Raw genomic sequence first — 13,455 nt, forward strand, 5'->3', positions numbered from 1 at the left:
CTTTGAAGTTCAGCTCATCAAACCAAAGAATGTGTCAATTCAAAGAGCATTCAATAATGAGCCTCATCACTGAAATTAACAATACATGCATGGTGCAAGTGTTTTATGATAAAATAAAAAGTTTCAAGTACCGAAAACGCATTATTATTTAATTTTGAAAATGTTCTTTGTTTATATATCATTTAGGAAAAATAGGGAGAGACGACATAATTGTTCTGCTTTTACTCATCCATGGAACAAATTGGTCAAAGAACCTACTAAAAAAAACTCCACTATACTAAAAGAATAAAAAAAAAACTAGTTCAATTATTTGATCAGTAAGTCATCACATACATTATTGTAACTCTCATGATTGTTTTTTAATTATGTTATTTTGTTGCTGATGTAGAGCCTTGATCGATGTATATCTACCATGCATATATAATTCTCTTCACTAAGTATAATTGACTCAGATTCAATCAATTTCATTGTATGCTAATCTTTTTTGTTACATTTAAATTTGATTCTTTCCGTTCTTTCATGCTATTTAGAGCAAGCTTCCCATCACCACAAAAAATAGTAATCTCTCTCGTGACATTTAAAAAAAAAAAAAAAACACAATGAGGATAACTGCACAATTTGGCAACAACTAACTCTCTATATCACCAATCATTAACCAAAAAAAAAAAAAAAATCACTTCATACCATCGGATTTTTTTTATATATATATAAATCCAATGATAATAATGATTACTGTTGAATACAATGGATCTTTGACAAAAAAAGGATTGATCCTAGGATAAGTAAGCACAATATTTTTTCTGATTTCTTGTATATCCGAAATACGTGAAGAATCATATCTCGAATTATTTACATTCACTCTCCATATTTACCTACAGATCCTGAATTCGAATCTCACTCATAACTTTGAAAAAAAAAAAATTCTGCACATACTTATCCTGCACCCAATGCATTCAAGCTATGGCCAATAATAGAGGTCTATATATAGCGTGCATACGGGATCAATTGCTATTTGTGTGAATCTTTATAAATTCTTGCCTATTTTTGTATATTTCTAAATAAACCTTTGATTATTACATCGAATCATCAAGTGATTTGTTTTGGAAACGTTGTTGGGACATTATACTTCCGGGTTAGTATTATATTCCCACATTAGCCTTTGAAATTAGGGTTTATTCATTATTATTACAGATAATTTTAAATTGTATTTTATCATATATTTTTTAATTTATATTTTATTATAATTTATATATACTTATTTAATTATTGTTAGAATATAATTAGGATCAATTAGGATCAATTAGTATTATTTAGTATATCTGAATGTTTATTATAGGAGATTACGTCTTTATTATTACGATTCTCTTAGCCCCTATAAATATCCTTCTATATTGTATCATTTCGACACAATTAGAATAGACAATTTAATTACACTCAATAATATACAAATCATTCTTTCAGTTTAGTCTCTTATTTCTAACAATTATAACTACATCAATCGATTCTATCATTGAGCTATGAGTTAAACTAGATAATTCGATGACTCGTCGATAATTTGACTGATTCGATTATGATATCTATGTCTCCTCCAATGGATGTTCACTCCTTCATGCACGAGCCTTTAGAATTTTAAAACAGGCGCACATGAAGTGTTTGAGTCACGTGTTCATGTATAAACCATCACCATGATCAAGATATGCATCAGAGGCACTAATTAGTTCATGGAAAGCGAAACTTGATATAGTCAAAGTGAAATAATGCTCAAAGAAGGGTGAAGTGACCTAACCAAATGATGAGCTTTTCGCATACCAAAAAAAAAAAAAAAAAGAAATTATAAACGGTGCAAAGAGATATATAATTCAAAAAAAAATTTAAATGTGTTTCAATCATTTTAACTGTTAATCTCAATTATAAAATATTTATATTTTAAATCAATAATTAAAATTACTATAATACTGATATTCTTAAAATATCTAAAATTTTTGTTATAATTTATATTTTATCTCGTATAAAAGATGAATAATCTGCATGCACTTTCTATCATTAAATCAAATATATATAAAATTCACAAATTTTCTAATATAAAATATGAGAAAGTATAGGGAACCAATGACCTAAACGTACAATGTGTACAATGGAGGTTTAGAAAGTATTAGAGATATGACCATTAGTGTTACATGGTCCTATCAGGTTACACTTTTGGGATGAGTGGTTTCATGACATGATATTAGAATTTTAGATCCGAAAGGTCAAGAGTTCGATCCTTGTTTATTAATTCTAGTATCCGGATGGTTATTCTGGATAGTATAGGTGATGTTCATTTTATTCATGGACCAAAGATTTAGTCCATTGTACGCTTAGACCATTGACTCCCTAGCAGTACTCATAAAATATTATGAGTAGTTCCTGGTATTTGGATATATAAGCAATCCCCACACACAGCACATACATGAAGCTGGGGTTTTGGGGGCATTATATGTATATGCATGTAGGTATGTTGGGTGTGGAATATGCATTTTTATTTGGCTGTTTGGTAAAATTGGGGCATAAGCTATCATATTCAAGACTCCAATATTTTCGCGTCGATACGCATTTGTAAGTATATCATGCCACAAACACTTTGTCAATGATCAAAGATTCGCTTCACTCACAAACTCTTTAGTTTCTCCTCCCTTTAACCTTCATTCAGGTCCCTTTACTCATTGCTATCTCTATACATATTACATAATGCTGCATAATAATTATGTGCAGTTGCAACACCACAGATTTGAATTTAGTGTTCCCTTGGGAACATTCTAGGGTACCACACTTTCTTATATATCCGGTGAAAACTCAGGTGCAGTCGACTTTACATAAAGTTGATAGTTGAGAGTCGTTAGATGGTTTGACTGATTTGACTAAATTTTCATCTAACGGCTCTCAACTATCAATTTTACATGAAGTCGACTGCACTTGAATTTCCACCTATATATCCACATACATATTCTTTATTTTAATATTGTGCTAGTGTATCAAGTTCGCCTTTTAATATGTTCTTTAATTTCAATAGCGGTAAAAATAATATTATATAATTAATAAGATTTATCATTTTTTACTAACACTCATTTAATTTTATATTTTAAATCCTAAATTCTAGTAATATAAAAATAATATGCTTGTCTAAAATATTGATCAAAATTAATAAAAAATATTCTCTTCCTAATATTTCTATTATTCTGAACGGCTAAAAAATGGAATGTAGAGGATAAATTAATTAAAGAAAAAGGGAACAAAAAAATTAGTGTGCGTGACATTCTGTCCAATTTTAATTTATGCTTGTTCGTGTGGGAAAAAAAAATAATAATCATTATTAGGATTAGAAGAAACTTCTGTTATTGCACCGAAAGTGATGAAAACGAGTTTCCTTTTCATGAAGTTGCTTTCTTGCGTATTTATTTTTTCGCAGCCGTATCGCTTTCTTGTCTAATAATAATCTCTTGCTAGCAACTTAAAAGCTGGAGCTTTTAAATAAAATATATTAAAATTATATCATTATTAAATAACTATGACTTCTTTCATCCTTTTTTTTAATGTAAATAGAATGAAAATTGATCTTTTGATAATTAACTCTTATATATATTACATAAATAAAATATTATTTGTACACTAAAATCAGTTACTAATGTATTTATGTATAAATATATGTATGTGTAATTTAATTTATTTTCAATGTGTATTTATATTTTATTATGTATTTTATACCGATGGCTAACTTTAGTGGATAATTTTAGTGTACACGCAGCATAACCCATTCCATATATAATCCTATACTCTGATCTCCACTCCCACAATCATGTTCCTCTTTGCTAAAATATCTCAAGCTATATACCCCGGACAATAGCCAAAAAAACTTGGATTATTCAAGTAGTTTTGGTTGCTTAATTATTAGAAAAACACTAGAGATTACGTATAGAGAAAAGAAGCACTTGATCTGTCAAATGTCAATTATCCATTAAAATGTTCTTTTTGTATAATTTCATCACTCAATATTTTATATATATATATAGTTGCGTGTGTTAGTTCTTCTTTTTCCCTTTTTAGAGAAAAAAAAATATCAGGAACTAACAATTTTAATAAAAGATAAAAATGAGTTAATATTAATTTAAATATAAAAAATATTACACCCGGTTTCAGCAAACTAACCCACCAAAAAAGGAACCGGGTTGATTATTTGGAGTAGAAAAAGAAAATAAAAGTACAGAATGAATCCAATCTAATAATGTAGTAATTAAATGAATGAATTTGTTAGAAAATCTTCAACTCACCCAACTCATAAATTCCAATCTAATGTCACAACAAATAATTAATAACCCCTTAATTAAAATAATAATGAGCCCTGAGCAAAACTATAATTATATATATCTTCCTAATTAACCTAGGATTTAATATTCCCCAAATCTGTATAATTTTGAAACAAGGAAATCAATCAACTAATCAATTACATGAAGTCGTATTATATTAGCTCAAGACTAAAAGCATAAGAGCACATAACACAAGAAGAAAAAGAAGTCGTGAAGTACCTTTTGGATCAATTCCACGTGCTGATCTTCCAACTAATTGCATAAAATACTGTCGCCGTTGTGGTTGTAAATCAACTTGAGGATTCGCAAGTCTCATCAAGCCACATCAAAGAAAATTGCAACCACGTGGTTAAGGTTAAAATATATTTTTCAGCTAATATTTTAGTATATACGTAATATTTTTACTTAATATATATGTATATATATTAAAAATTAATTAATTATTTATATAAAATATATATCAAAATATAAAAATATATAAAATAATATATATATATATATATATATATATAATAACTAATTTGATAATTAATATTTTTGTGTAGATAATATTTTTTTTTTATTTTTTCTCTGGTGGTTTTAGTTTAGCCTTCAGATTCAGGAGACTGATTCATAAAGTATATCAAAATGATGCTGCTTTGAGGCTTTCACACGGAAAGTGAATAGAATGAATGTCGTATTGGCGTGTGATAGAATGTCGTATTGGTATGTGTGGATATGGAAATGTTATGTAACTGCACGCATCTTGTGAGGAGAAAGGTTTTTACATTGTTCTATATATTGGGCAAATTATCATTGTTAGGGACCGTACCAAAGAACTTACAAAGTTTTAAATAATGTCATAAGTTGAATGTCTAACCAAAAGAGAAATAATAGATAACGAACTTTATACGGAGCCAATCAGTTAATTTATTAGCCAATTTTTTTTTAAAAAAACAATTTTAAAATTTTAAAAAATTATGTTTGCATTCAAAAAATACGCGTCTTTTCACTCCAATTCTTCACGCTACGTCCTACCCTTTTAACTCCTCTCGCAGCGCCTCTGCACTCTCTGTGTCCAGTTCCTCTCATCACGACGCTATGCCAACTCCTCTCTGACTCCTCTGACACGTTGGTGCCGCCCCTGCTTGCAACTCTTTTCGTTGCGACATCGGGCCACTCCCCTTTACTGTGACGCCTTCCAATCTTTCGGCGTCTCCTTTCTCTCTTCCAACGACGATGTTCGTATCTCTTTTTTTTCTGTCTATATTCTATTCTTTTTGGATGTCTCTTTTTATCATGGTTCTGAAAATCGAACCGGACCGACCGGTTCAACCGAATTAATTGGGAACCAGTCAGTTAGCCAGTCTGGATAAGCTTAAAAACGCCTGGCAAAAAACTGGTAAAAAATCGGTTGAACCGACAGTTAATCAGTGAATCAGTAGAATTGTCCGATTTTTTAGAGGGTTTCCGATTCGGAAATACACCCTATAAAACGTCGCCATTTTGTGTATAATTTTTTTTTTTTAAAGAAAGGCAAGTGCTGAAGTGAAGTCTAAACCCTAAATCACCAATTCAAGCCACTCATCTCTCCTCTCTTCTCTGAGAAGTGAGAACCATTGCAGCCACCACCACCAATTGAGCAGCCCGCAGCCACAGCAGCGACGGGTTTGACCACCGCAGCCTCCACCGCGTCCTGCAGCCGGTAAGTAATATACTCTATTATTCTATTCCTCCTCGCCGCCTTCTGATTTTTTGTTTCATGATTTTTTGATTTATTTATTTGCTGGATTCATGATTTGATTTATTTGTTATTTGTTCATGATTTACTTGTTTGCTGGACTTCATGATTTTGGTTGCTGAATTCATGATTTTCTGAGGTTATTTTGGATTCATGATTTGCTGTTTTCTGAGGTTATTTATTTGTTTTTGATTTTCTGAGGTTATTTATTCATGATTTATTTGTTTGCTGGACTTCATGATTTTGGTTGCTGAATTCATGATTTTCTGAGGTTATTTTGGATTCATGATTTGCTGTTTTCTGAGGTTATTTTGGTTGCTGAATTTATTTGTTTGTAAATTTGTATGTTACAGATTGAACAATCACAAAGTAACCCACAACCACAAGATAATGTTGTTCAAGATTCTCAAATTTGTTTGTAAATTAAGCTTCTTTTGGTGGTACTTCTGAAGATGGTGGCTTTGAATTACCTGTTTATGATGGAGATATTGGAACACTTAATGATGATTATGATTTTTGGTGAGTTGCACCTTTGATTAGTTGAAAACTTGCTAGTAATTATTTCTTTTGAACATAGACCATTATGGGTTTGTCATTATGTGCGTTTTTTTTGTTTTAGTTACAAACTTTGATGTTTGAAGTTGTTTATGAACCTCTAATATTAAGTTATGAATAATTTATTATGTGAAATTTTAAATTTTATTAAGTTAGAAATTATTGAATTTATATATTTTAAATTATTTTTAGGTTTTTTAATAATTTTATTTAATATTTAATTAAACCGGTTGAACCCCAATCGAACTAATAAACCATTGAACTAATAACCTCACCGATTTATTGATCGATCCGGTTCTCGCAACCTTGCTTTTTATTAAGTTTCATATGCTTTTTTTAATTTTTTTTTAAGTTTTAGATGATTTTTTTAATTTTAGATGTTTTTTTATATTTTTTTATGTTTTCTTTTATTAGATTTTGGATTTTTTTAAACAATTTTAAATATCTCCTTTTTCTTAGACTTTGAATATCCTTTTTTTAAGTTTCAGATATTCGTTTCTCAATAATTTTGATTTTTTTTTATTTTATTTGGCTTTAATTTTTTTTTAATATTTTAAATGTTTCTTTTTATTAAGCTTTATATATTTTTTTTGTTAGATTTCAAATGTTGTTTTTCTAACGATGAGATAGGAAAAAGAAGAGAGAATTTATTGCATACTTTTTTCCATGAGAAAAGTGTCAAAATAACTTTAGATAATGAATTTGGATGATTTTTTATTTTTTTTAATTGACTTTTTTGCAGTCCAACTAATAATTGGCCGCTACCTTAATTAGTTACCTAGTATAATTCAACCCAAAAATATATTGAATGATTTTGTTATGTGATTTTGGCCTCATAAAAGTAAATATAATGACAAGAATTAAAATAAAGTAGTATTAATTATATTAACTATATGCTAAAATCAGTCATCAGTCGCTAAAATTAATTATTAATTTAAAATATAAAATACATATTAAAAATAGGTTAAACTATATATATATATATATATATATATATATATATATATAAATTTAATAATTTATTTTAATAACTAATTTTAATATATAAATAATATTTTTGAAACAATATATATGCATTATCTCAAAAATAAATATGCAATTTAAGATATACGAAAAAAGGTGCAAGTATTATTTTTCACTAACTTGTTTCTAATTGGCTAGAAAAATGGGTCAACCCCATGTAGCAAGAGGCAGGGGGCTAGAAAGGCATTAAGCGGGTCAATCTATTGCTCAAAGAACTTTGACACTTCAAAATTAGCTAGAGAAAAAAGATTGTCACCATTTAAAAGGGTTTAGGATATTTTAATAGTTTAAAATGCATTTGTATTTTGATCATAAATTTGTTGAAAACAACACAGATTGATATTTTAGCAGAGGATACGGATTAGGGAAAAAAGTGACAATCAATTATAAGAACGTGAACGACATTTCATTTGGCATATACTTGAGAAATCAAAGTATATCAATCAATCTTGTACCCACAAACAACAAGATTTAATTTCTTTTGTTACTAAAAACCAAAGTTGTCATTGAAACAAGAGCTAAAGCTAATTAGATATTATCTAGCACCTCGACAAACTTGCTATGGCAAAAGTCTTTACCGACCATTAATCTACGATAAAAGGTGAAATTCTAGATTGGTTCTTAATCATTTTTGTACACAATAAATTAGTTTCTAATAAAAATTTTGACTTTTGGTTTTTGTTATGTTAAAACTTTTAATAAATTATATTCTTACAAAAATAGAAAATTTAGTCAAATTTTGTTTTAAATTGTCTATTTTTGTTTTAAAATTTAGACATCTTAATCTTTTAATCATACTATCTTTTAAATAAAAGTGAAGACTAATATGTAAGTTTAAAAAGTATTTGGAGTTAATTTATTATAAATTAATTTATTTAATATTTTAAAATATCAGACTAGTGTACTCCACTTTAATCTTATTTACAGGTTTAAATTCTTTTCAAAATTCAACCATATTCAATTTTATTTACGGGTTGAGAATCTCTCATATAACTTTACTCGCACCCTAAAGTTCGACACTCAACCCTACTTGATTTTTCTACTGACAACAAATTAATTTTTTTTAATCAAACACAATATTTAAACATTTTATATTTTATAAATATACTAATAAAATATAAAATACAAAATTATGTCCATATTTAAATTAAAAGTAACAAAATCATAATGAAATTCATGTTAAATTATAAAAGTGAGAAAATATGGATTCGCTCTCTATCAACTTCACAATAATAATAATAATAATAATAATAATAATAATAATAATAATAATAATAATAATAATTTTTACTACATATTATAATATATTAAGAATACGAATAGATAGGATACAGTTAGGTCTAATATCCACACCCGACTATATTCAAAGTTCAACCTACTTTACTCCCAATCCGTTTTTGTGTAGGTTAAATTGCCAATTATATTCGAATAAATTGAATCGAATTAAATACCGTGATAGAATTAATATTATCAGCCCTAAATAATTAAAGATTAATTTGTCAATTATTTTTGTCTAAAAATTTGTTCCAGACAAAATTCCTTAAGAATTAATTTGGGATTGTATTAAATTATAAATTGCAAAATTACTTCACTAAATTCATTAACAATAACATATAATGTATAAATATGTAATTATAATTAACACAAACTTAGTCAATTATAAAATGAGATGTAAATGCAATTCTTTATATTTTGTTTAATTTTTTATGGTATTTTTAGGGGTGACAATAGGATGGGTAAGGGCGGGTTTTTGCCCTATTCAATTACCGTTCCGCCCTAAAATAACCCGCATCGTATCCGTCCCACTTTTATCTACGTGTAGTAAAAAGTTAAACCCTAACCCACTCCTGCAGGTACTTGCTCCTTCCCTATAATTATTAAAATCTAACAAAATTAAACTTTAAAATTTATATAGCCATCATTATATATATAACATAAATTAAAGTAAAAATTTAAATATGATACAATATTATTAATTATTATATATATATATATATTGAGGCGAGTAGGGGTGGGTTTAACCTAAACCCGACTTGCCCCAACCCAAGAACCCGTCCCGTAAAATAACCGTCTAAAATGCGGGACGGGTAATTACTCTTTCCAAACGGGTAGGGGCGGGGTAAATATCCACAGGTTTGAGTAGTGTTATCACCTTTAGGTATTTTTTAGTCTGACAAATCAAAAATTAATCTAATGTAATCTGAATTTTATTTAAAGATTTACTGTTAGTTAATAATAAGTGGCTATATGTATAAAACGAAATTTAAACTCCCATTTATTTAAGTAAACAAATAAGCTAATCACTTGATCAACTCAAGTTCGTTTTGTTTAATAATATATGATAACTTAGTTATTAGTCAATATCTCATGTATGATATTTAATTATTTATACATTTTTTGTTAATTAAATAAATTTTAATTATTTATTTATTATATTTTATATTAATAATTTAAATTTAAAATTTAGAATTAGAATTTGAGATTTGTGATTTAGAATTTAGAATTTAAAATTTGAGATTTGAGATTTGAAGTTTAAAGAATATAATACTCTATTATATTCGAAATAGACTAAAATTTGTCAATTATGCATACTACTATTTATAAATTCTCAAAGTAGATGCGTGATTGGATAAAATTAAATGCTTTAACTAATTTATTTAAGACCATTGACTAAGAATTTAATAAAAGAAAAACTTACATTCAAAATCAAAACGTTTAGACTTTTAATTTGATAATATATTATATATACACTTAGATTTTGAATACCTTGACTATAGTAAAAGTTTGAAAACCTTTTTTCTTGAATTCTCAGTAGTGACTTTAGCAAGCCTATCATCGGCATTCGGAATATCATTGAATTTAATTTATTTTTTGTAGATATTGATTTTTTTTATAAGTTAAATTCTTAAATTGGATATAAATTAATAACTTTACGTTTTTCTTACTAAATCGTGAAAAATATATGGATTTTATATTAAAATATGATATCCTATCATCCTCACCATTTACGCATAAAAAAGGGAGATAAATTAATTTAGGACAAATCAATAATATTACACCAATTTATTTATTTAGGTAAGTTTTCTAATAATTAAATTCTTATCTATTGAAAATTTTAATTGTTTTCAAAATTCATATAAGTTAAATTCTTAATGTATTTTTAGATTTTTTGTTTAATTTGTATATAATTCTGTTTGAGGTGTATTACACAAAAATGATGCAATTTTGTTATTTTCTTAGATACGGTGGATGTGAGAATTATGTTGAGAATGGATTCTTCCCTAACAATATATATCTAGTGTTTTCAGATTTTGTGTAAGCATTTTCTGTTTGAAAAAATGAATCCACCCTGATTCTGTTTATTAAAAAATGTAAAATAAATAAAATGCGGCTCATTAATTTTTGTGTGGAATGTAATTTTGAGTTTTGTTTAATAGTGAATTTTGACACATTATTAATATGAAAAATTCATACCATAGCTTCTTTTGAAATGGTCGCGGGCGATTTTCAGTCAATTTTGGAAAAATTTTTTGGGTAGTTGTCATTATTAGTAATTTCAATACTTTGTTTAAAAAAATAAAAAATTCTAACTACTTCACCATATTCTCTATGTTTAGATTAAAATTTTTAAAACGCAATGATATAAAATATACATCTATATTCCGTGTGAAAATTCATTTTGCCTGAAAAAAAACCTCATCTCTTCAGAAGTGATGCATTGGTGTTAAGACAGGAGTAATTATTAATGGCTGCATTGCAGAGAATAAAGTCATACACCATTGTTCCCTTCTTGTAAACATTCAGAGATAACGCCTAACACAAGCAAAATCTATTGTAGTACTATTGTACTGAATTTGAGGAACGCTTGTAGGTCCAAATACCAACAAACAATAAGCTCCTCTTATTCTCATCAAATTCCTAGTTAATGCTCACACATCATTCTTGAAACTCATGGCCAATTCACTCACTACTCTAATATTCAAAAACAAAGAGAAAGAGCTCAAAAAAGTAGATAACTATTGTATGATTAATGAGCAGGGAGCCACATGTTACGTGGGACCAAACATATCAAAAAACGATCATTTGCATGAAATGAAAGGCGGTTAACACTCGCAACCACATAATACCACTCTACACCCTAATCATTGCCACTAACTTCCACTTGCTAACTTCATATAATGCGCAAATCATATCAATAATCTTAATATTACACAGTAAAGAGAGAGAAATTATGCACTAGTACTACCACTAGTGCCCTAATTAAATAAACACTAAACATCAATCAATAAAGTAACCGTAAAAAAAAAGGTACAACTTCCAAGGAAAAGATAAAGGTTTACGGTTTACTTTCACATGGCAAATAAAAGCTATTAATCTCCCATGAAATTTAATGAAATGAAGAAATTGTAAACAACAATACTCATTCGAATATTCTGTATCTCTAATTTGTATAGGAATTTCAACATTTCCGGCCAAACCTTGAGGCCTGACACTAAGGGCAGGATTGAGATTATGATTTTAAAATAAATGCTGAACTAAACAGAAAAGAGAAAAGGAGAATTATTTTTGAGTAAATATAAAGTAAGTATTGTTATTATTATTATTATTTTTTTAATATACAAAAATTTCAACCTCTGTACAAAGGAGAACGCTCCTGAACCACTTTAGACACCTTGGATTGCCGGAAAGCCTTCATAGGGCTCGGAAAGAACCATCCCTTTCCCTTTGACCGCGGCCTCAATTCTCTATCTCCGCTGGGAGCCGCCGCCACCGACCTCGACTTCTGCATCATCGTCTTCCTACTTGCATCTATGCCGCCGTCGCAGTCTCCGACGGCCAACGCCGCCGTCGCCTCGCTCTCGTGCTCCCTGTAGTTCTTGTGCGACCTGAACAAAGACCAGAACGACCTCGCCGACCGGCTCCCGTTCATAGCCGGTGAATCTCTCGCGCCGTCGAGATCCGAATCCGCGCCGGAGAACCTCGATCTTGAGCGGAGAAACGGAATCGCCAGGGAGCGCGAGCGGCGGAGCGAGGGCTCACGCTCGATGAGGTTGTAGACGCGACCGACGGTAGAGGCGTCGCCGGTGACGGAGAAACGATGGAAGGACGAAGAGGAGGAGGAGGAAGAAGACGAGCTGGTTGCGCAGCAGGAGCACGGTCGCACGTTAGCGCAGTCAGGGCAGAGAGTGACGAGTCGATCGCGGAGGCAAATTGGACAAATCCCGCTCCTCCGTCGCTTGGAAGGGTGCTTTGGACATTTCCATACCTCTTCTTCATCCAGGTACAACGCCATTTTCTTTCACCTTCCGCTGAAACAGAAGTCTTTCCTTTCCTTTCCTTTCCTTTTCTGTTTTGTTTCCGATGGAATTGATTTCTTTCTCTCTGTTTGTTTGTGAGTTTGTGTGGGGGTGAGGAATTTTAAAGGGGTGATTGAGTGGGGGAGGAGACAAGTTAACCATGGTTAAGGGTGAGGGTGCTTAGTTAACCATGGTTAAAAGGGGGAACAGAACGCCGCGTTTTGGGTAACGGTTTTGGGCCAATACCTTAGTGGAGTAGTGGGTTTCTTTTATTTACGGGGATTGCCATTCGCTCACTTTTTACGGAATTTTGAGTTGAAAAAAGCTCAATCTCATTGTTGGGAGTTGTTGTGTGTTGACGCTGATTAATGCTTTGCATTACACCGTCCTATTTAGTTTACTAGTAGTATTCATTTTTTATCATTTTTATTTTTAAATTTTTATCACTACTAAAAACTCGATAATCTTAATTCTATACAAACAAAAAAGAGAAGCCAATGCAGGCAAATAAATTTGGGGT

General features: G+C 29.7%; 1 protein-coding gene across 1 annotated transcript; it reads right to left on the minus strand.

Moving 5' to 3' along the window:
• Nucleotides 1–11,783: 11,783 nt before the first annotated feature.
• Nucleotides 11,784–13,046, minus strand: LOC107642323 (uncharacterized). The gene has a single exon (XM_016345635.3). It carries the CDS (start codon nucleotides 12,929–12,931, stop codon nucleotides 12,266–12,268), a length of 666 nt encoding a protein of 221 aa, XP_016201121.1. The 5' UTR covers nucleotides 12,932–13,046; the 3' UTR covers nucleotides 11,784–12,265.
• Nucleotides 13,047–13,455: the final 409 nt, after the last annotated feature.

The sequence above is a fragment of the Arachis ipaensis genome, chromosome B5 (assembly GCF_059453495.1).
Source record: "Arachis ipaensis isolate K30076 ecotype BB chromosome B5, ASM5945349v1, whole genome shotgun sequence".
Taxonomy (NCBI): Eukaryota; Viridiplantae; Streptophyta; class Magnoliopsida; order Fabales; family Fabaceae; genus Arachis; species Arachis ipaensis.